Below are 24,012 nucleotides of genomic sequence, written 5' to 3' on the forward strand. Positions count from 1 at the left end.
CAGTGTCATGTTCCTCCGCAACACCCACAGTGTATGGGGAGAAAACGCACTACAAAGCATAGTCTATAAACTGAGCAAGTGATGAATGCGGACCCTCGGGTCTAGGCTTAGACTTTAAAGGTTGAATAATGCCTTCACAAAAAAAAACAGTCCGGTAGATCAGAGTAATTTGCAATGCTAGATACTCTTGATTATAGTCCTTGAATGATCGCGTGCACTGCTCAAGGGCTAATATTCTAGCAATGTCCATACCTAGCCGTGTCCAACTGAAAAGCTGCTGGATCCTTGTGTGGCAGAGTATTCTGTAATGGAGCGAACAAGACTTGAAGCGGGAGGATCCAAATGCAAGCTTTTATTTAACAAATGCATGATCAAAACACCAGGGTCAGGCACCCTGACCAGGCAGGGTCAACACCAGCAAACAGATACAAACAGGGCAAGACACAAGAGTAATCCAGGGACAGGCAAGTGTTGATCGGCGGTGAACATAACCCAAAGGGCGAGGCAAATCAGAAATCCAAACAGTCTAAAGTTCAAACGAGGGGCGAACAGAGTCCGAGAGGGCAAGACAAAAGGGAGGCTGAATAATAAATCCAGGGCAGGCTGAAGAAAGACAAGATGAGACAAACAAGGGTGAGATACAAGAATCAGATAACCAGATTAGGAAACTAGGAAATGCTCGGAGAGGCTCTGTAATGTAGCTAACATTAATAGAGTGTTAAATGCAATACAATGCTCAGCCCGGAATAATAGTTGGGGCCTTGTATTTATACTGTGTGTGATTGGCTGCGGCTGTGTGCGTAATCAGAGAGGTGGAGCATGGGAAAAGTAGTCCACAGTGTAGTACAACAGTCTGTGTATTGTCAAGGTCATTGCACACTGAGGCCGGAATTTCAGTCCAAAATTTTCACACATCAAAAAATAAATACGACCTCACGTTATGTCAGTTACGTTTACACACTGCCTCCGAAACTTTCGTCTGTCATAAAAAAGTTCAGATCGGGTTCGATACAAAACACTGTAAAGGTCCTTTAACACTGAGTTCACAGAAATTAGTGGTCTTCTTTTTAATATGTGGCTCCAGTAACGCTAGCAAAGCGTTAATGTTTACTGACATCCTGAAGTAAACTTTGAATCGCCTGGTATAATCCTGCAGCTCCATAATAAGGAGGTGCACACAAAAAGTATTCTATATATATCTTATAATTGGATGGACCCAATTATGTCCCCATGTCCTTTCTTTTTCACTTTTTAAGAAGAGAGTGGACAACAAAATCATCCTCACTGCTTGAAGATTCCATTGTGTATTATTTAGCGAATTTTTCCGCAACCGATGAATTTATACGCATCGGACTCAGTGTGCAGTGACCTTAAGAGTCAATATGATGGCAAGGTGATCTCTGGTGGTGGGCAGACTGGACAGGACTCGTGACACAAACACTGAAGAATCAATATTCAATCAATATATAATTCAATATAGAATCAAGATATTTTTCCTCAATATTCACATCATTTTTGCCACACGCTACGCGCACCTTAGCACTTGTGACGCACTGATGCAGCAAGTATAAAACAGTCTCAGTTTCTGCCATATTCTCTTTTTTCATGTTTTGTTTGTTTTCTGGATAAAATAAGTGCACAGACCACTTGTACAGGGAGTTGATCGTCCTTTAAAATGTCTTATTCGCTATAACTTCTTGCAAGAATTTTTATGAGAAAACATTTTCACTGATGGTCAGGACATCTATAAACTGAATGTTTTGTACTTTTTGCACGCAGCTATGACAAGACAACAACAGAGGACAAGAAACCTTGTTGTGTAGTGTGAGCACCATAATGTACGAGTTTTAAGAGTACTTAAAATTGTGTTAAAAATTTGTGATAATGTAAATGCTCTTTGTTTACCTTCTGTATATAGTTTATTTTCTGTTTAAATGGGGAAAAAAATATTATTATTATTATTTTTTTAATTCTGCTGTGGTCAGATCCAGATACTTTTGGTCTTACCCTAAAGTTAGTTTACCCTCTGTGTATGCAGCTATATGAGTGGGCAACCCATATAATACCTGAAAAGAGTAAAGCAACAATTTTCTTTGACTTTTTCAAATTGTACATCATCTAAGCCATGTGGATGCATTGATTGCATGATTAAATTGTTAGATTTCTAATGATGATGTTTGGAGTGTTGCTGGTGTTATTCTTACAGTCTCTCCCAGAAACTACCCCAGTTCAGTGTCATTGTGCTATTTGCAACATATTCCCTTATTCATTTGTCAATTTACGATAAATGTGGTAATAACAAAATTTGAGAAATTAAGATTTTATGTGCAGACCTCCTCGATAAACAGGATTACCTTAAGCTTGCATGAATAAATTGATATCTTCATGTTTAGCTTTTACTCTTTATTGTACAGCATATACAGAAATAACAAAAGTTGAGAAATCGCAACAGAGCGACATCAACAACCTTATTTGCAGATCTCAGACATACTCATGTAAAAATGGATCTGTGGTTTGCATTGTTTTTGAATGATATGAACATGAAATTGACAAACATGACAGTTAACAGCATTTGAGTGGATGAAACCTAACAAGAAATATGTCATAATCGCTCACAAAAATTCAGTCAAATGCCTTATATAATTTTCAGTCTACTTTTTTTGTTTTAAGAACACACTACATACACACACTTTAAAAAATCAGATGGATTTATTCATAAATAAATAAACGTAACACCCACTCTACATGTTAGGAGTGTAGAAGAGTTTTAACTATTTTCTGCTACAGTTTTATTTTCCACATAATGAATCTAAAAACATTCATGAAAAAATATATTTAATTTTTCGTATAGGTGTGAATGAACAAACAATCATTACAATCATTTTGAAATGTTTTTTCTAATTGGCATGGTTCTGTTTGTCAGCAGTTTTCGAATTAAGACTCTGATTTCAGCTGTGTTTAAAACATAAATGATGGGATTTAACATTGGTGGAAGAGTAAAAGAAAGAGATGTGCTGATGACTCTGGTATTCAGAGTGAGAGAACTAACTGATGAAGCAATGAAAATGCATATTACAGGAATAAAAAATACTCCAACCAACAAAAGGTGAGAAACACAGGTGTTCAATGCTTTTAAACGTGCTTTCCAAGTTGTAATTTTACTTAAGGCAAAAAAAATTCCCAGATATGACAGGAATATAATGAACAATGGTGCTATAAGAAACATAGCTGCGATGAGGTTTGTTATAAACACATTAATACTGCTGTCGTTGCATGCCATCATCAACAGTGGTCCATAATCACAATAAAAACTCTCTATCACATTAGATTTACAGAATGAAAGTCTGGTCATCAAAGATGATGACAGAGCCACCATAGAAGTGTTAAATACCCATAATACTATAAACGCTAAAGACATGACAGTATTATTCAATATTGCATGATATCTTAATGGCAAGCAAATTGCAATGAAGCGATCAAATGCCAGAACAACAAGAGTGGCACTTTGCACAGTAATAAAGAAATTCACAAAAAACATGTTTGCCAAGCAAGCATTGTAGGACATGTACTGTGAGTCAGAAAAAAAAGTCTTCATCATGTTAGGAATCACTGCATTAGTTTCACCAAGGTCAGCCAAGGCCAAGTTAAACACACCAATGTACTTTGGACTGTGCAGACTTCGTTCAAGACCTATAATGAGAAGGACTACAGAGTTTCCAATTACAGCAATCAAATATGCGATAAATAAAAAAATATAGTAATAGCTACTGTACGGTATACCTGAAAGTCCAATGATAAAAAAATATTCAGGACGAACAATAGACATATTCTGGACAAAACTTAGATTTAAAGAACTCATGGCAGCTTTGTGTTTGTTTTGAACAAGCTGAAAATAGAAATTACCATGAAGACATGAACAAAATTTAGGGAATTCACAAAATTGTCATCTTACTCTTCTAACACCTATTTTCAATTGCTGAAATTATACATTTATGTAAAGTTTTTGCTTAATATTTCAATCACAGACCTGTATACATAAAGTTTCAGAGCCAGACCAAACAATGACAGTGACTGTATGAACATTTGTGAGCTGCTTTGAATGAAATTACTCAGCTGTAATTTGTCCTTATTCTCTTATGTTGTAAAGATCATTGGGCAATTGTGTCACTGAATCCAAATATATCTTCTGATTCATCTCTTGAGAGATTTCAGACAATGCAATGATGTAATACTTCAATGCTGAAATGAACGTCTGGCCACTGCTTTAGTTTTGATAGGTTTTTTTCACTAGTCTGCAAACAGGCAACAGAATTGCCTCTTGTGTTCTCATAAATGTCCATTATATTACAGTAACTCAAGGATATACAGTAACTACAAGACATAAACAATCTTTACAAATGTTTGTCCATGCATTGGCTGTAACAGGAGTGATAAGTAATTAGTTTTCCATTACACCCCACAAAATTGGTAGGCCTAATTGTGTCCTTTTCTTCCCATTCTGACTTTGCATGTACGTCTCTTTGTGAATCTCAAGGTATGTTTACATGATTACTTCATATTTAGAAGTAAAGACAGCATCATGATTTCTATTTATTTTCCACTAACTGTACAGTGGATACCGGGATTCATCCGTGAAAAAAAAACCTCTCCAAAGTGCCAGACACCATTGAATGTGAGCATTTGCCCACTCAAGTCGGTTACAACGAGGTCAGACAGACAGCCATACGAGGTACTTGCCTAAAAAGCAGATTTATAATGTGTGTAGTAATAGATCACACTAATATTAGGCTACATTTGGCCTTATCCTGGAGTTAGTTCACCCTCCGTGTATGCAGCTACAGTATATGAGTGGGCAAGCCATGTAATACCTGAATAGAGTAAAGCTACAATTTCCTTTTATTTTTTCATATTTTACTGTTCCATCTTCAAAGCTGGCTTTCTGCAATAGTGATGTCACGTGCATTGATTGCATGATTGGATTGTTAGATTTGTAATCAATAGGGGTTGAGACCAGAGGGTGTCACAACAGGAGCAAAAGTGCATAGGGCCCAGAGGCTTAGAAAGGCCTGCAACAATGCCACAGCAACTTAATCTTAAATGCTGTTTTTGAATTCCTGTGTCCATTTGTGGATCTGTTGTGCTAGTAGTGGTTTTCCATATGACACAGTAAAATAAAAATAAGTTAAATAGTTGAGTCAAAACATGACAATGGCTATTTAGGCTATAGGAGCCTAGCTGAATAGCATTGCATGATATTATTAATGATGAATCATGACATTTGGGGTGTTGCTGGTATTATTCCTACAGGCTCACCCAGAAACTGACCCAGCTGTCATTGTGTTGTTTCCAACATATTCCCTTAATCATGTGTTAAAGTGCTCCTATTATGCCTTTTCAAATATGATCTTTCATGGAGTGTCATGTAGCTGTATGTGAACATAAACTATCTGCAAAGTTGTGAAGCCGACAGTGCACGATAAATAAAGTTATTGTCTATCAAAAAAAAAAAAGAGTCGGCTCACATTTGCCTGAACAAGTCGTCAGGAATTCGAATCTTTTTCTGTTACGGCCACACGTCACGAAGTAACACATTTGCATAATGTCCGCCCACGTTCTACGTCGCGAACAACTTGCCCACCCACAAACTGTAACATTTCCATGCAGTTTACGTCACATGGAAATTTACACGTACATTATACAGAAGACACTGTATCCTACGCTGTGAGTAAAATTGTTTTATATTCACTTCCAAAAGATGAATCTACAAAGATTGTATTTTCTAGCGATCATTCAAAATACGTAGTTGTGTATGTTATGTTGTGTAACAACCCTGCACATGTCTTGCTAATCGGCTAAATCACGCTTTTGTAGTTCTGTTGTTCAGCTGTGGACCCACTGTAGCCTGACAATTCTGTCTGTCTCATTAGTTGGAGTAATGATGAAGGATGGCGCACGAAGCAGCTTTCACACCGAATGCGGAAAGCGCTGTGCTATGAAACCCATTCGTTTCAATTTCTTCCGCCGGACAAAGTTCAAATGAGTTGTTCAAATGAACTTTTTCCGCTGCGCAGCCTTTTCCGCGTTCGGTGTGAAAGCCGCCTTAATGCAATATACCATGCTGAAGTATACAACATAAAGGTGTGCCCGGTTCGCTTACATAAGCATATTGCAAGCACTTTCCATGGCAGACCGTGCTAACTTGTTGATCAGCCACTTCAGCCGTTTCATCATCAGACTCTGGCTCGAATTGGTATGGTAAAATCGATGCCATCTTTTCTAAGTATTGACAAGTATCCAGGGCTGTAAGTCATGCTGCGTTCACGCCATATCGTAATTACTGTAATTTCGAAATGACAACATGTGACGTTCTACTCGGAGCTGTTCACGTCCTCAGACTCGGACTCATGCTTTTCTATGGCAGCACTATCAACGCCTAAACAAGCCTACGTTGGTCAGGTGGTACAGCAGTCATGTGGTACAAGTCGTAGCTCTCAGAAGACTCCCAGTTCACAAGTTGTAATTACAAGTTCTACAAGGACGTGAACGCTTTTTACAAGTTGGAATCTCCAACTTGTAATTACGGAAATTCTGATATGGTGTGAACGCACCTTCAGTTATGGCAATGGGTGTTTCGTTCACCGACATGCATACGCGGTAGACCAATCATAAAGGACTGCGCCATCTGACCAATCACAGCAGTGAGGGATCACGGAAAGGAGGGGTTTAGAGAGACTGATTCTTCGAACTGCTTCACACAAGTCCTTTATGAATCATTTAGAAATGGGGTAAAATTAAATCTATTTTTGGAGAAAACGTTTTTTGACAAAAGTGTTTTTTGACCTTGCATACATGTAAACCTGTTTTGGGAGTCTATTAAAACAATATTAGCAACCTTTAAAATGGCATAATAGGGGCACTTTAATGTATGATACTTTTAGAGAGGTTACCCCTCAATAAATGAGATAATAACAAAATTTGAGAAATTAAGAGTTTATGTCCAGACCTTCTTTATTGATAAACAGGATTACCTTAAACTTCATCAATAAATTGATGTCTTAGTTCATGTTTAGCATTTACTTTTTATTGTACAGCAAATACAGAAATAAAAAGTTTAGACATCGCAACAGAGAAACAATAAAAAAGAACCTTATTAGCAGATCTCAGACATACTCATGTGGAAAATGGGTCCTTGGTTTGCATTATTTTTGAATGATATAAGCATAAAATGAACAAACGTGACAGTTAAAAGCATTTGGGTGGATGAAATCTTAGGGTAGCTTGAAATACATCAGCACTGTTCACAAAAAAAATTAATTAAAAAACCGTATACAATTTTCAGTTTTGTTGTTTTGTCTTGCAGCCCGTAATTAAGAACACAGTACATACAATTAAAATATATTCATAAGTAAATGTACAGCATATCACTGCTGTTCACCAACATACATTACGTCTCACATAACGCCCACTCTACATGTTAGGAGTGTAGCAGAGTGAACTGAACAATTTTCTGCTCGTACACTTATTTTCCACGGAATGAATCTAAAAACATTTATGAAAAAATAAATTTAATTTTCATCTAATTCCTAATGGTGAAAGAACACAAACAATCATTACAGTCATTTTGAAATGTTCTTTCTAATTGGCACAGTTCTGTTTTTAAGCAGTTTTTGAAGTAAGACTCTGATTTCAGCTGTGTTTAAAACATAAATAATGGGATTTAACATTGGTGGAAGAGTAAATGAAAGAGATGTGCTGATGATTCTGGCATTGGGAGTGAGAGAAGTAATTGATGAAGCAATGAAAATGCATATTACAGGTAGAAAAAAAATTCCAACCAGCAACATGTGAGAAACACAAGTCTTCAGTGCTTTTAACCGTGCTTCCCAAGTTGTAATTTTACTTAAGGCAAAAAAAATGCCCACATATGACAGGAATATAATGAACAATGGTGCTAAAAGGAACATAGCTGCGATGAGATTTGTAAAAAACATATTAATGCTGTTGTCGTTGCATGCCAACCTCAACACTGGTCCATAATCACAATAATAACTCTGCACCACATTAGATTTACAGATTGAAAGTCGGGTCATCAAAGATGTTGCCAGAGCCACCAGAGAAGTGTTAAACGCCCATAATACTATAAACGCTAAAGACATGACAGTGTTATTCACTATTGCATGATATCTTAATGGCAAGCAAATTGCAATGAAGCGATCAAATGCCAGAACAACAAGAGTGGCACTTTGCACAGTAATAAAGAAATTCACAAAAAACATATTTGCCAAGCAAGCATTGTAGGACATGTACTGTGAGTCAGAAAAAAAAATCTTCATCATGTTAGGAATTAGTGCATTAGTTTCACCAAGGTCAGCCAAGGCCAAGTTAAACACACCAATGTACTTTGGACTGTGCAGACTTCGTTCAAGAGCTATAATGAAAAGGACTATAGAGTTCCCAATTACAGCAATCAAATATGCGATTAATAAAAAAATATAGTAATAACTGATGTACGGTATACCTGAAAGTCCAATGATGAAAAAATATTCAGGATGAACAATAGACATATTCTGGACAAAACTTGCATTTAAAGAACTCATGGCAGCTTTGATGTTTTGAACAAGGAGAAAACAGAAATTAACATGAAGACATAAACAAAATTAAGGGAATTCACAAAATTGTCATCTTACTCTTCTAACACCTATTTTCAAATGCTGAAATTATACATTTATGTAAAGTTTACATAAATACAGACCTGTATACATAAAGTTTCAGAGCAAGAGCAAACAATGACAGTGACTGTATGAACACTTGTGAGCTGCTTTGAATGAAATTATTCAGCTGTGATTTGTCCTTATTCTCTTATGTTGTAAAGATCATTGGGCAATTGTGTCACTGAATCCAAATATATCTTCTGATTCATCTCTTGAGAGATTCAGACAATGCAATGATGTAATTCTACAATGCTGAAAGAAATGTTCTGGCCACTGCTTTAGTTTTGATAGATTTTTTCACTAGTCTGTGAACAGACCACAGAATTGCCCTTTGTGTTTTCAATAATGTCCAGTATATTACAGTAACTCAAGAATATACAGTAACTATAAGAATAAACAATCTACTGCTTTCAGGGAGTGATAAGTACACTATTTATTATATTAGTTTTCCATTACTCCCTACAAAATTGGTAGGCCTAATTGTGTCCTTTTCTTCCCAGAATTCTGACTTTGCATGTACGTCTCTTTGTGAATCTCAAGGTATGTTTACATGATTACTTCATATTTAGAGTATGCGATGTCTGAGGCAGCTCTGGTACAGAGAGAGAATGCGGAAGTTTACTGGAGGTTCTTTGTCGGAAATGGGAATTATGAGCATGAATACTGACAGGATAGCATAATATGAAAATGTTTCTTCTTAATGTGGAACTTAGACTAGTAATCTTATGCTATCTAGATAATCTTTAAACAAACATTTATACCAATAATATAAACCAAACAAACACTTGGCATATAAACATTAGGGGTAACTTATGATATTGTCGAAGTGCAACATTGCAACTTAGAGTGCAGTTTCAGAGCACACAAACTCTTGAACATGATGCACAATGGGATGCATTTACCACTCTATGCAAATACCACTCTAAAGCATTATTTTAGATAGTGTGGGTTTAGTGTGCATTAAGGGCATTGAGCTTTGGCATTTTTTTATGTGCACACTGTTGCATGCACGCTTTTATGATTCAATTTATTATTCAATTATTATACGTATTACACCAAAAGATATAACAAATTGAAAATATAAATTGTTAATAAAGTGGTTTTGTAAGGTCATTCCTCTTCTACACAAAACTGTTTTTAATGATGTTTTGATCTACAGTACTCAAGGTGATGGGAGACAGGATTCTCCCAGGTGTCAGAGATGTTTGTACATGGTCTCCTGTGTGTCAACACATAATTAGTCATCAATCATGAGTGCTGCTGATTAACAGGTGAACTTTGACAAACATAATTATCCTGAGATATAAACACTCTTGATCTTTCAATCAAAGATGATGCAACTCTTGCCAAAAGTTTCTGTCACGGAGGCTGGACAAGAAATGAAAGGTTCGAGATGAGCATGAACTCAATGTCTGGTGCAAAACAACACCTGCTTCCTGCTTAAATACCTGCGTGAAGTTACTTCCGGGTCCTCGTGACCTCACGTGATCTGGTACGTGTGACAGTACCCCCCCCTCCAGGACCGGCACCCGACGGTCCCGGAACGGAGGATACCCGACGACAGTAGTCCTGGATGAGAGTGGGGTCCAGGATGAACCGCCCGGGGACCCAAGAACGCTCCTCCGGACTGTAGCCCTCCCAATCGACGAGGTATTGGGTGCCACGGCACGGGTTCGAGAGTCAAGGATCTGCCGGACGGTGTACGCAGGACCACCGTCGATGATCCGGACCGGGGGAGGAGCAGTGACCTGGGGAGACAGAGGGGAGAAGAAGACATGTTTGAGTTGAGATTGATGGAATACAGGATGGATCCGGAGGGAAGCAGGCAGCTGGAGCCGGAAGGTGACAGGGTTTAATCGGTGAGTGATCTTGTAGGGTCCGATGAAGCGTGGAGTGAGTTTCTTAGAATCCATCTTCAGATTGATGTTGCGGGTGGAAAGGTAGACCCTGTCACCGACATGGAACAATCGTCCCGGAGGGTGCCGGCGGCGGTGTTGAGTGGTGTAGCGTTGGTTGGCTTTCTGAATGGCAGTCCGGGCGTGATTCCAAAGCCGCCGGCACCGGCGGACCAACTGTTGGGCGGACGGGACATCAACCTCCGGTTCTTGATGTTCGAACACCGGAGGTTGGTACCCGTAGCATACCTCGAAAGGGCTTAGATTGGTGGCCGAAGATGTGTGCAGATTATTAGATAGTTCGGCCCAGACGAGGTAGCGCGCCCAGGAGCGCTGATGTTCACCCGCAAAGCATCGAAGGAAGCGCTCCAGTTGTTGGTTGGCCCGCTCCGTCTGGCCGTTCGTCTGAGGATGGTGACCGGACGATAGGCTGGTGGTGGTGCCGACCAGACAGCAGAAGGCCTGCCAGAACTTGGCCGTGAACTGGGGCCCTCTGTCCGAGACGATGTCCTTGGAAAACCCATGCAAGCGGACTACGTGCTCGAGTATAAGCTCCGCGGTGGTCTTGGCAGAGGGGAGTCCGGTGAGAGCCACCAGGTGCACAGACTTCGAGAAGCGATCCACAATGGTCAGGATGGTGTTCTTGCCTTGCGAGTCAGGGAGTCCAGTGACAAAATCGACCGAGATGTGACTCCAGGGGCGTTTGGGGATGGGGAGGGGCTGCAGCTCGCCGGTAGATGGTGAGTTGGTGGTCTTGGAGCGAGCGCAGATGTACTCCTGTACGTCTCTCCTCAACGTCCTCCACCAAAACGCCCTGCCGATAAACGAGATGGTCCTCTGGACCCCCTGATGTCCTGCCAATGTGGAATCGTGCCCCCACTGGAGAACTTCTTTGCGGAGATGGTCGGGCACAAAGAGTCGCCCAGCGGGGGTTTCCGGTGGAGGAGGTTCCAGACCGTGACTCTCTCTTCTAACCCCCACTGGAGAGGAGCCAAGATGATGTGAGGAGGCAGGACAGGCGCGGGCTCCGAGGAGGTGGTGTCTCGTTGGTGTTGGCGGGAGATGGCGTCCGCTTTGGCATTCTTCGAGCCGGGCCGGTAGGAGAGATGGAAGTGGAAGTGCTCGAAGAATAAAGCCCACCGCGCCTGCCTGGGGTTAAGCTGTTTGGTCTGGCGGATGACGGTGAGGTTCTGGTGGTCGGTCCAGACGGTGAATGGGTCGCTGCCGCCCTGGAGCCAGTGACGCCACTCTTCCAGAGCCCACTTGATGGCCAACAGTTCACAGTCCCCTACCCCGTAACGCTGCTGTGTGGAATTGAATTTTCTCGAGAAAAAACTACAGGGATGTAGTTTCTCGTCTGGACCGCGTTGTGGAAGGACCGCCCCTACGCCCACATCGGAAGCGTCCACTTCAACAACGAAAGGTTTAGTCGGGTTGGGATGGATGAGAACCGGAGAGGTGGTGAACAGGAGACACAGTTTCTTGAAGGCTTGGATGGCTTCAGGTGTGAGTTGGAATTCTCCGCGTGATGGTTTGGTAAGAGCAGTCAGAGGTGCTGCAGTTGCGCTGAAGCCCTGGATAAATCGCCGGTAGAAGTTAGCGAACCCCAGAAAACGTTGCAGCTGTTTGAGCGACGTGGGTAGGGGCCACGAGCGCACAGCCTCCAGCTTCTGGGGATCCATGGCCACACCCTGAGAAGATATTACGAAGCCAAGGAATGTGGTGGTGTGCTGGTGAAAGGCACATTTCTCCAACTTACAGTACAACTGATGGGCCAGCAACCTCCGGAGTACTGCTCGGACATGCTGGGTGTGTTCCTCGAGCGTCTTCGAATATACGAGGATGTCATCCAAGTAAGCATAGCACCACCTACCCAGCATGTCCCGGAGAACATCATTTATGAATTGTTGAAATACAGATGGACTGTTGCACAGACCAAACGGCATAACCAGGGTCTCGTAGTGACCAGTGGGGGTTATGAAGGCCGTCTTCCACTCATCACCCTCCCTGATGCGGACCAAGTTGTAAGCGCTCCGTAGGTCCAGTTTCGTGAAGAAACGGGCACCAGAGAGGGCGTCCAGGGCGGTGTTAGTGAGAGGGAGTGGATGACGGTTCTTGATGGTAATCTGGTTGAGTCCCCGATAGTCAACACGTGGGCGGAGACCCTCGTCCTTCTTCTTCACGAAGAAGAAGCCCGCGGCCGCCGGGGAGCTGGAAGGACGGATAGTGCCGGCCCGAAGTCCTTCAGCCACGTACTCCTCCATCGCCTGATGTTCGGTGGCCGACAGGGAGTACAGATGGCCGCGGGGTGGTACCGCGCCCGGCACGAGATCAATAGCCAGATCGTAGGGTCGATGAGGTGGTAGGAGGGCGGCACGTCTCTTACTAAAGACCTCGGCCAGATCGCGGTACGGAACGGGGATGCTCTCCAGGCTGACATCGGGAACCTCGGACTCCCCTGAACACGTCCCAGCCTTCGCCTGGAGACAGAGCTCCTGACAGGTCGCCCCCCAGTGGACAATTCGGTTGGTGGTCCAGGAGATGAATGGGTCGTGTGTGATGAGCCACGGGTGTCCCAGGATGATAGGAGGTGAGGTGATCTTGGTGATATAGAAATGGATCTTCTCAGAGTGGTTGTCGATTTGAAGGTGAAGTTCTTTGGTGCGTTGAGTGACGGGGCTGAAGTTGAGGGGGCGACCGTCGATGGCTGTGTTGTTTAAAGGCTGGGAAAACACCTCAGTCTCAATCCCCAATTGGGCAGCATAAGCCTGATCGATAAAATTCCCAGCCGCACCTGAGTCAACAAATGCGGTGGTCACGATCCGTCAGTGGCCCATGAGGATTGATACCTGAAGGAGCAGCCGGGAAACAGCGGGATAGGATTTGATGGTAGCGGAACCAGATGAAGACCTCCCCCTCTTCACCTGGTCTGGCCGTTTCCCGTACGCAAAGGGCAGATTGCACGGTGGTGATCTGGGGAGGCGCAATAGGCACATAGATCTTCGCGGTAGCGTCTAGCCCTTTCCGCTGCCGTCAGGGAGGTGCGCCCTATCTGCATGGGTTCCCCGGCTCCTGATGAGTGGGCCTCTGGAGCGGCCGGTGGAGGAGGAGATGGCGCAGCGACAGCGTGGGTGAAGGGTTGATCCAGATGGCGGTGACGGAGGGTGGAGCCTGTGGAAAGATGAGAGAGACGTTTAGAAGTGTGACCCATGCGTTGATCCACCCGGAGGGCGAGCTGGATCATGCCCTCCAGGGTGGCCGGCAGCTCACGCACAGCCAGTTCGTCTTTCAGACGGGTGGACAGTCCTTCATAAAAGGCTGTGCGGAGCGCCGCGTCACTCCATTGTGTTTGGACGGCGAGTGTACGGAAATCCATTGTGTATTTGCTGACGCTGCACTCGCCCTGCTTCAGGTGGTATAAACGGGAATCCACCTCCACTTCACTCTCAGGGTGTTGAAAGGCGGCCCTGAGCTGGGTGGTGAACTCGGGATATGAGTGGGCAGCGATCCCGTCAGCTTTCAGGACCGCCGCAGCCCACTCAGCTGCCTGCCCGGTGTGAAGGGAGATGAGGAGAGCGATCCTGCTGCGGTCGGATGGATAACGTGCTGGCTGGAACTCAAACAAAAGTGACAGGTTAGTGAGGAATACATCACACCGGGTTCCGGACCCATCCCATTTATCCGGAAGTGCGATCTTAGGTTGAAGGGCGGGACGGACTGGTTCTGCGGGGGCAATCTGCGCAGCAGCCAGGTCATCATAGTCCGATTGCAGGGCGGTGAGGTCGGACTGGAGAACCCCGCACTCCGCCCGAAGACCCGCGGTTTCGGCATGAAGCGCGTTGACCTCCGCCCGAAGCCCCACCAACTCCTGCCTCAGACTCATGATTTCCCCCCACTGCTGCTGGATCACACCCCACAATTGCTCCAGATCTGCCGGGACCATTTCGGGACCAGACATTCTGTCACGGAGGCTGGACAAGAAATGAAAGGTTCGAGATGAGTCCCCTTGTAGCGTGACGGAATACTCAAATGCGGAAGTGCACGAGTGAGCAGGTAAATCATGCAGTTGGTCTGAGAACGCTCCGACAAGGAGTAGAGATTTCCACCAAGAAATCCGCGTTCTCACACGCACACAGACAGGTAAATAAGCGCTCCGAAGAGCAGAGAGTTTACTCACGTGAGTAGAGATGAAGATGGGACCTGACGTGGAGTCGAGCATGAACTCAATGTCTGGTGCAAAACAACACCTGCTTCCTGCTTAAATACCTGCGTGAAGTTACTTCCGGGTCCTCGTGACCTCACGTGATCTGGTACGTGTGACAGTTTCACCATGAATACAAAAGCTATTTGCAGTAGTGGAAAATATACATTTATTAATGATTTAATCTTTTTGATTAGAAAGGTCAGCATCAGCATACTGTAATTTTCTTAATCCTCATTAAATGTTGCTGCAATACATATAAATATGCATTATATAACTATATTCTGATACAGGAAAATAGCCTTTTATGGGTCAAATAATTAAAAACAATAAATGTTTCATTATGTTACTTATCTCAGGATACTATTTTTACAATTTAGATACTATTATTACAGTCTAGAGGGAATAAATAAAAGCCCTTATGGTGTGTTGTGTTGTAGCAGTGAAGAAATGGATGTATTAATAATATTCTGGAAAAATCAAATCTGTGTTTAATGACCGCAGCATTATGGTGCGTTATTATCCTGATATGAGACCAAATCTGTGATCAGACATGTCAGGCATCATGAATTTGGTGCTGCTCACTGTCAGATAAACAGTTTCTGCACTTCTCATGTGGCTGTGAAGATTGCAATGAAGGTGTGCTCTGAAAATTACATCACAGTACAGGAAGTTTGAGACGACTAAAATCCATATCTTTCAGTGTTTTTGGGTTCATTGTTGTGTTCTAATTCAGGCCTTGAAATGCGGCCTTCGATTACCAAACCACAAAGAATACAATAAATGTGTCTTTCGCAGCCCCTACTATCCCAAGGCTCATTGCACACTAGTGGCAACAGCATGTGTTCACACTTGTGGTTCAGTTCGTTTGGTTCATTTGGTCCAGACCAAAAAGGAAAATTATATATTTGGTCTTGATCCGCTTAGCGTTTATACTGGCATTTTTGACAGCGAACCTAAAGATACCGAACCTAAAGGCATAGTGATACGTTCACAACCTGATTGGTCGGGTTGAATGACGTATATTTCATGACGGAACTCACCGAACACTCCAAACAAAAGGTAAAGGTGCATTCAACTTAAAGCGGCGCTGTGTGTGTATTACATCAATGTACCCATTCACTGATCGGTCGCTTTAAGCCAAATACACCTGCCATCTGCTGGACTAAGCACGCTCGTTGGGTGTATATGATTTTATTATCACTATCTGCAAACTCACAAAGAGCTCATAAAAAGCACTTTACCTCCTCGTTGCTCTATGTTTGTTCTCTGCTCGTTTTGTTTTGGAAACAATGCTTGTTCCCTGCGAGGAATCATGTTGCATAGCGTCACGTCGTGTCATTACTTTCTGTTTTTGGTTCGTTTAGAAGTCTCTGGTCCACATCGCATTCATATTTCATTCAAACCATACCACAGTTCATTTGGAAGTGGACCAAGACCCATCTTTTTAGCAGTCTCGGCCCGCTTGTTTGGTGCACACTAGGGTTCGGATGGCACTGTTCACACTTACTCAAATGAATTGCACTAACAGAGCAATCGCACCAGAGTTTGTTTTAATCGAACCAAACATGACAAGTGTGAACACACCCTTATTTTATTTTTGTTTATTTATTCATCTGTTTATTAGAAAACATGCAGAATTACACTCAATTCCAAAAAAGAATTGTAATGTAAATAAACCAAAATGTAAATCTTTGTAACAACAATGTCAGTTGTTTCCAGGATGGATTTTAAATAAATAAATTCTCAGAATAGACTCAGATGACATTTCTGGAACTGAGAAAAGGCACTCCACAAACATGATCATTTAAAAGGCCTTTTAATAACATGGATTACCTCTAGTAATACAAATCACCTGCTAGTGTGTTGTACAGCCCAAATATAACCAGAAGAGGGTGACAGAGACAAAGCAATACACACATTTTTTTTGTAACAGAAGAATGACCATCTCCCTTATATTCTGATTATTTACTATGAAGGCCTACAAATATATAGCTAAATAATTTTCTACTAGTTAAAAGTTTGTATATGCTTATTTTATTTATTTCTTATTTTTTAAGAATCTAAATTATTTTTAATAACCTTCTATCAGGATGGGCTCTATAAGATAAAATTTCACTCTGGCTGTCAAAATCAAATCAAACAATAAGGAAGAGAAAATCAGAACAAATACATTAAAATTTAAGCATCAGAATTTAAGTTTATATCCACTGATATAAAGAGTCTTTAATTCTAGCATATATTGACTGTCATCTTTTTTTCCTTTGTGTCAAACTTGTGATAAATTACAACTGCCATTTATTGTTATTATTTTATTTGTTTCACTTAACTAAGTGTGTGTGTGTCTTTGAACTGTGATTGCATTTGTGGGAATAACTGCACTAACTGAACAGATTAATTCCCTCTGGATTTTAACAGTACCCTGAGATACTATTACAACAGTACAGTAATGAATATTAATTGTTTTTAAGTGGCTCCTAAAAGGCTAATTATTTAATTTGTGATTCAAATATCATAATTTAACATCACAGTGGTTCTCAGCTGTTGGTTTGTAGGTCTGTTCTGCTGTTTCCTGGACAGTAGGAAAAACGACGTCAGGAAAATCAAATAAAACAATGCAACTATATAATCATAAAGACAGCCAGATGAATAGGCTTACCAATCTTTAAAAGGAAAGTGATAACTGCTTGTTAAAGGAATAAGGAGTCCATGTCTCCAGTCCATGTTTATAAGAAACAAATACATCAAGGTGCTTTAAAGGAGAAGTCCACTTCCAAAACAAAGATTCACATATAATGTACTCACCCCATTGTCATCCAAGATGTTTCATGTCTTTCTTTCTTCAGTCGTAAAGAAATTATGTCTTTTGAGGAAAACATTTCAGCATTTTTGTTCATATAATGGGCTGATATGGTGCCCTGATTTTGAACTTTCAAAATGCAGTTTAAATGCGGCTCCAAATGCGGTTGTAAATGATTACAACTGAGAAAGAATTTTCATACAAAAAAAATACAATTTACTTTTTATTCTCAAATGCTTGTCTTGCCTTGCTCTCCCTGAACTCTGTGTATTCTGGCTCAAGACAGGTAGGGTGTGTCGAAAAACTCATATTTTCTCAATCGTATTTTCTCCGTCAACTTCAAAAATCAGAAAGCAAACTTCAAAAGCAAAGTGTTGAGGTTTAAAATAAAGAAACAGTCTTTAATAAACTCCACAAATGGTACATCCAGACAGGTAGGGCAGGGGAAAACACACACCAACAGAACGTTAAGGTCCAACGACAAACACAGAATGGAATACAACTTTTGAAGGGATGCTAACAATACAAGGACAGGTGTGGGTGATTAACCAATAATGATTAACAAGGAACGGAACAGGAAAGACCAAATAAGGCCACAGAAGGGATAAACCAATATAGACAGTCCACAGGGGTGTGACATTACTCCCCCCTCTCCCGGAAGGCGCGGCCTTGTGCCGTAGAAAAACAAAAACAAAGGAGTGGATGTGGGAAGGTAACAAAAAAGTCAGTGTAGGAGGATGCTTTGGTGGAGGACGGACTCCCGGGACGAGGAGGAGGCGGAGCAGGTGGAGGTGGAGCCCGAGGTGGAGACGGAGAGTCGATAATCCAGGGCGACACCGAGGATCCGGAGGGCCAAGGCGGAGCCCGAGGCTCTGGCGACTGAGGCGGAGATCCGGAGGTCCGCAGCAGAACCAGAGTGACAGAGGACTGAGGCGGAGCTGGAGGGAGAGAGGAACCCAACGGAGCTGGTGGGACGGAGCAACGAGGCGTAGCCGAAGGAGTGGAGTCTTGAGGCGATGGCGGGACAACGACTAATCAAGGTGGAGCTGGAGGGACGATGAAGCCCGGTGGAGCTGGTGGACCGATGGGCGATGGTGGAGACGAGGGAGCTGAGACCCGGGGTGGAGCCGCTGGGTCGAAGGGCCGAGGCGGAGTCCAGGACTCAGAGGCTGGAGGCGGACACGAGGGATTCTCCAGCCATGACGCCCATGGAGACTGGCAGACCCGCGGCGAACCCACCACACAGATGGTGGACTGAGGGTGAGCAGCGGGGCTGTCAGGAGATGTCTGAGAATATATCCATTGTTCATCCTGAATACTTTTTCATCACTAGACTTTCCAATGAGCTGTAGCTTGGCTTGACTCATGAAGATCAACTGTGACTTGACTTGACTCAGGAAGATCAGCTGTAGCTTGATTTGGCCAGGGATGGCAGCAGTGACATGACGGAGCGTTGTTGTCACTGCCATTTTGTGAACGGACTCTGCTGTCGCCAGCATTATGTGAGCACGCTCCAGTGCGGCCACCATTTCAGTCACGGACACAGTGTCATGTTCCTCCGCAACACCCACAGTGTATGGGGAGAAAACGCACAACAAAGCATAGTCTATAAACTGAGCGAGTGATGAATGCAGACCCTCGGGTCTAGGCTTAGACTTTAAAGGTTGAATAATGCCATCACAAAAAAAACAGTCTGGTAGATCAGAGTAATTTGCAATGCTAGATACTCTTGATTATAGTCCTTGAACGATCGCGTGCACTGCTCGAGGGCTAATATTCTAGCAATGTCCATACCTAGCCGTGTCCAACTGAAAAGCTGCTGGATCCTTGTGTGGCAGAGTATTCTGTAATGGAGCGAACAAGACTTGAAGCGGGAGGATCAAAATGCAAGCTTTTATTTAACAAATGCATGATCAAAACACAGGCAGGGTCAACACCAGCAAACAGATACAAACAGGGCAAGACACAAGAGTGATCCAGGGACAGGCAAGTGTTGATCGGCGGTGAACGTAACCCAAAGGGCGAGGCAAATCAGAAATTCAAACAGTCTAAAGTTCAAACGAGGGGCGAACAGAGTCAGAGAGGGCAAGACAAAAGGGAGGCTGAATAATAAATCCAGGGCAGGCTGAAGAAAGATAAGATGAGACAAACAAGGGTGAGATACAAGAATCATATAACCAGATTAGGAAACTAGGAAATGCTCGGAGAGGCTCTGTAATGTAGCTAACATTAATAGAGTGTTAAATGCAATACAATGCTCAGCCCAGAATAATAGTTGGGGCCTTGTATTTATACTGTGTGTGACTGGCTGCAGCTGTGTGCGTAATCAGAGAGGTGGAGCATGGGAAAAGTAGTCCACAGTGTAGTACAACAGTCTGTGTATTGTCAAGGTCATTGCACACTGAGGCCTAAATTTCAGTCCAAAATTTTTTACACATCAAAAAATAAATACAACCTCACGTTATGTCAGTTACGTTTACACACTGCCTCCGAAACTTTCGTCTGTCATAAAAAAAAGTTCAGATCGGGTTCGATACAAAACACTGTAAAGGTCCTTTAACACTGAGTTCACGGAAATTAGTGGTCTTCTTTATAATATGTGGCTCCAGTAACGCTAGCAAAGCGTTAATGTTTACTGACATCCTGAAGTAAACTTTGAATCGCCTGGTATAATCCTGCAGCTCCATAATAAGGAGGTGCACACAAAAAGTATTCTACTCACTAAAAAATGTTGGGTTAAAAATAACCCAACTAGTAACCCCCAACTATGGGTTGGTATAGCACCTTCCCATCTATGGGTTATTTTAACCCAATGAATTGGGTTAAAATCCAGTTGGGTTAAAAGTAACCCAATAGTTGAGTTAATTATTTAGATTCATTTATATCAGTTTTTATTTATTTATTTATTTATTTTTTAATAAAAATACACTATAACACTACTTTGTTTTCAAATAAATATTTTGTTTATTTAAATATGCAAATATTTTTTTTACAAATATATTTTTAAATGTAAAACAGTCATACTGCAAATGTTTACAAAATAAGTGTACAAGAATGTGAAAATATAATACATTCAGAACACAAATATGCAAACACAACTGACATATTTTCAAGATGTACACTGAATTCAAAACCAACAAATGTGACTGGTCCACAAAACCCGTCATAAGGGTCGAGTTTTTTGTATTTAAATGTAAACATCATCTGAAAGCTCAATAAATAAGCTTTCTATTAATATGTGGTTTGATAGGATAGAACAACTATTTGAAAATCTGGAATCTGAGGGTGCAAAAAAATCTAAATATTGAGAAAATTGTCTTTAAAGTTGTCCAAATGAAGTTATTAGCAATACATTACTAATAAGAAATTCAGTTTCGATATACCTATGAGATTTACAAAATATCTTCATGGAACATGATCTTTACTTAATATTCTAATGATTTTTGGCATGAAAGAAAATTTGATCATTTTGACCCATACAATGCAATTTTGGCTATTTCTACAAATGTACCCATGATACTTATGACCGGTTTTGTTGTCCAGGGTCATAAATGTGTATCAATTCATATTTATTTATATCAACACATACACAAATGTGCACAAATAAAACAAACATAACATACAAACCTTTATCAATAAAACAAAAATAAAAAATCATAAACACAAGTAATAATAATAATAATAAAACAAAGTAAATCTGCTGGCTGCTGGACTTGCTGATAATCAGCAACATAAAAAGTTTTACAGATCAATAAATACAAAGTTTCTAAGGAAGAGGTAATGTGTTGAAAGAACTCCTGGAATATTAAAGACAGTGTGCTGCAAATGGGTGCAGAGGAGCTTTGGGTAGTTGATGTCATACATGTAGAAATGTTTGAAACACAGATCCACTGCTTGTAGTAAGGTCTTCTGTTCCACTGCTTCACCGTTGAAAATGCTAAAAACTTGGGAGGAGTTCTTGGAGTTAGTGCAGCAATGCTGGTGTCATCCGGTCGCATAAAACTTCCTTCATTGACTCCTTCCTCTGTGATAAGATGAAGCAGAAGAAGAAACATTTTACAGATAAACTAGAAACATTTTTTCATAATTGTTGGAAAACCTACACTACTAATCAGAAGTTTTTGAACAGTAAGATTTTTTTAAAGTTTTTTAAAGAATTCTTTTCTACTCACTAAGCCTGTATTTATTTGATCCAAAATACAGTAAAAGCAGTAATATTGTGAAATATTTTTACTATTTTAAATAACTGCTTTCTATTTTAAAAGCTTTGAAAAGACTGGACAATTACATTTTAAAATATATTCAAATAGAAAGCAGTTATTTTAAATGCTGTATTGGATCCCCTGAAATGCTGGATCAAATAAATGTAGGCTTAGAGAGAAGGGAATTCTTTAAAAACATTAAAAATCTTGCTGTCCAAAAACTTTTGACTGGTAATGTATATGGATCACTAATATAAATAGTTTACTTACCTTGAAATATTTCAGTTAATTGGCATGTGTATGTTTAATGTATGAGATTCCACTGTTGTAGTTTTCCCTTCACTGAAGAACCCAATGTCTAAAAATAAGTATAAACCACTGATCTATAATAGACATAGTATAATAGTCATTATATATAGATCAGTGGTATAAACACATTTAGTACACATTTAAAAAAAAAAAAAACATGCAAATCTGTCATAGCTTTATATGAGAAATGGCTGTAAGTAGAGGCGATTCTAATATATGCATAACAATATTCAATGTAAATAAACCATAAAAACAAATTTAGTGTTATTACAATTAGTGCTCCAAACAACTGACGCTTGCCCTGTTTTGACCAGCAGTCGTCGCCGTTGTGTCACGAACGATTGGAAGCAGTGAATCATTTTGCGAAGCAATTCGTTTAATTGATTCGAAACTTTGAAAAGCTTCGTTTCTCCCATCACGTCTTTCTTTTGGGAAAATGTGATTATTTTTAGACTTTTCTAACAGAGAATTAACTGAATTTGAGCGCATCTCTCTGAGCTGCCGCTGAGCTAACGTTACATACTGGACCGAAGCTGAATGGTCCGTGCGGCGCGGTTCAAATCAACACCAATGTCTCATTTAGCATTAGCCATTTCCCATTTAAAGTTAAATGTGATAATCATTAGTACGACCAAACAAACTGTAGTCAGAAACCGTACGTCTAGAACCCTTCATCAGCTGTAAAATAATACTAAACCTGTAGTAATGGTAGACGGTGATTTCAGTAACATAAGTAACGTTAGTCCTATATACATTTCACCATACATTATTAACTTTAGGTTACTGTAATACATCTCTAAACAGTTACAACTTTCTGCTAAGTTTAATTTACTTTATTACTGCTAGCGGCCTAACTGGGACAGCTAAGGTAACGTTAACGTTAAGTTATTCGTTTACAATGGAGCTCATTCTCTGCAGTAACGTTACAATACACTGACTAAAGGAAACTACAACTTCGTTAAAAAAACAACATACAACAACAACAGTTCAATTTTGAAGTGCATTTCACGTTCTTCGTATAAGTATAATGTTATAAGAGTTATCAAAACCCTATTACTCACCTCATACTGATGCAGCAGCAGCTTCTTCTGTTGTCAGTCACCGTCGTCCGTTAAAATTTGAACTGTCGCCGCGGGAACCAATTAAACCCAACGCTGGGTTATTATTAAAAACAACCCAACGATGTTTAAAAAATAACCCAACGTTTTAGAAAATAACCCAACACAGTGACCCAATATGTGTAACCCATCTATTGGGTTAAAAAAATAACCCAGCTATTTTTACTGTGTATATATATCTTATAATTGGATGGACCCAATTATGTCCCCATGTCCTTTCTTTTTCACTTTTTAAGAAGAGAGTGGACAACAAAATCATCCTCACTGCTTGAAGATTCCATTGTGAGGGAGTTGATCGTCCCTTCATGAAAAAGATGTCTTATTCGCTGTAACTTCTTGCAAAAGTTTTTGAGAAAACATTTACATTTTCGCTGATGGTCAGGGCATCTATAAACTAAATGTTTTGTACTTTTTGCATGCAGCTATGACAAGACAACAACAGAGGTCGAGAAACCTTGTTGTGTAGTGTGAGCACCATAGTGTATGAGTTTTAAGAGGCCCTGCGTTCAAGATCAGTGATAATGTAAATGCTCTTTGTTCACCTTCTGTATATAGTTTATTTTGTATATAGTTTATATTCTGTGTATGCAGCTATATGAGTGGGCAAGTCATATAATACCTGAAAAGAGTAAAGCAACAATTTCCTTTGACTTTTTTCATATTTTACATCTTCTAAGCTGGCTTTCTGCAATAGTGATGCCATATGCATGCATTGATTGCATGATTAAATTGTTAGATTTCTAATCATGATGTTTGGAGTGTTGCTGGTGTTATTC

General features: G+C 41.0%; 2 protein-coding genes and 1 long non-coding RNA gene across 3 annotated transcripts; all 3 read right to left on the minus strand.

The window, feature by feature from the left end:
• Positions 1-2,772: 2,772 nt before the first annotated feature.
• On the minus strand, positions 2,773-3,883 carry LOC127157611 (olfactory receptor 1). Its single transcript, XM_051100851.1, has one exon. It carries the CDS (start codon positions 3,857-3,859, stop codon positions 2,879-2,881), a length of 981 nt encoding a protein of 326 aa, XP_050956808.1. The 5' UTR covers positions 3,860-3,883; the 3' UTR covers positions 2,773-2,878.
• A 3,722-nt stretch (positions 3,884-7,605) lies between these two features.
• LOC127157615 (olfactory receptor 52E8-like) lies at positions 7,606-8,600 on the minus strand. The gene has a single exon (XM_051100854.1). The coding sequence runs from the start codon at positions 8,595-8,597 to the stop codon at positions 7,617-7,619; it is 981 nt and encodes a 326-aa protein (XP_050956811.1). The 5' UTR covers positions 8,598-8,600; the 3' UTR covers positions 7,606-7,616.
• Positions 8,601-20,632: 12,032 nt separating this feature from the next.
• On the minus strand, positions 20,633-23,403 carry LOC127157617 (uncharacterized). Its single transcript, XR_007825957.1, has 3 exons — positions 23,180-23,403; positions 22,080-22,192; positions 20,633-21,631 (listed from the first exon to the last, which is right to left on the minus strand). It is a non-coding gene; the product is annotated as an uncharacterized LOC127157617 (long non-coding RNA).
• Positions 23,404-24,012: the final 609 nt, after the last annotated feature.

The sequence above is a fragment of the Labeo rohita genome, unplaced genomic scaffold, assembly GCF_022985175.1.
Source record: "Labeo rohita strain BAU-BD-2019 unplaced genomic scaffold, IGBB_LRoh.1.0 scaffold_113, whole genome shotgun sequence".
Classification (NCBI taxonomy): Eukaryota; Metazoa; Chordata; class Actinopteri; order Cypriniformes; family Cyprinidae; genus Labeo; species Labeo rohita.

Coding starts and splice junctions, on each gene's coding strand:
- LOC127157611 (XM_051100851.1), bottom strand. CDS start 3,859: ATGAGTTCTTTAAATCTAAGTTTTGTCCAGAATATGTCTATTGTTCGT.
- LOC127157615 (XM_051100854.1), bottom strand. CDS start 8,597: ATGAGTTCTTTAAATGCAAGTTTTGTCCAGAATATGTCTATTGTTCAT.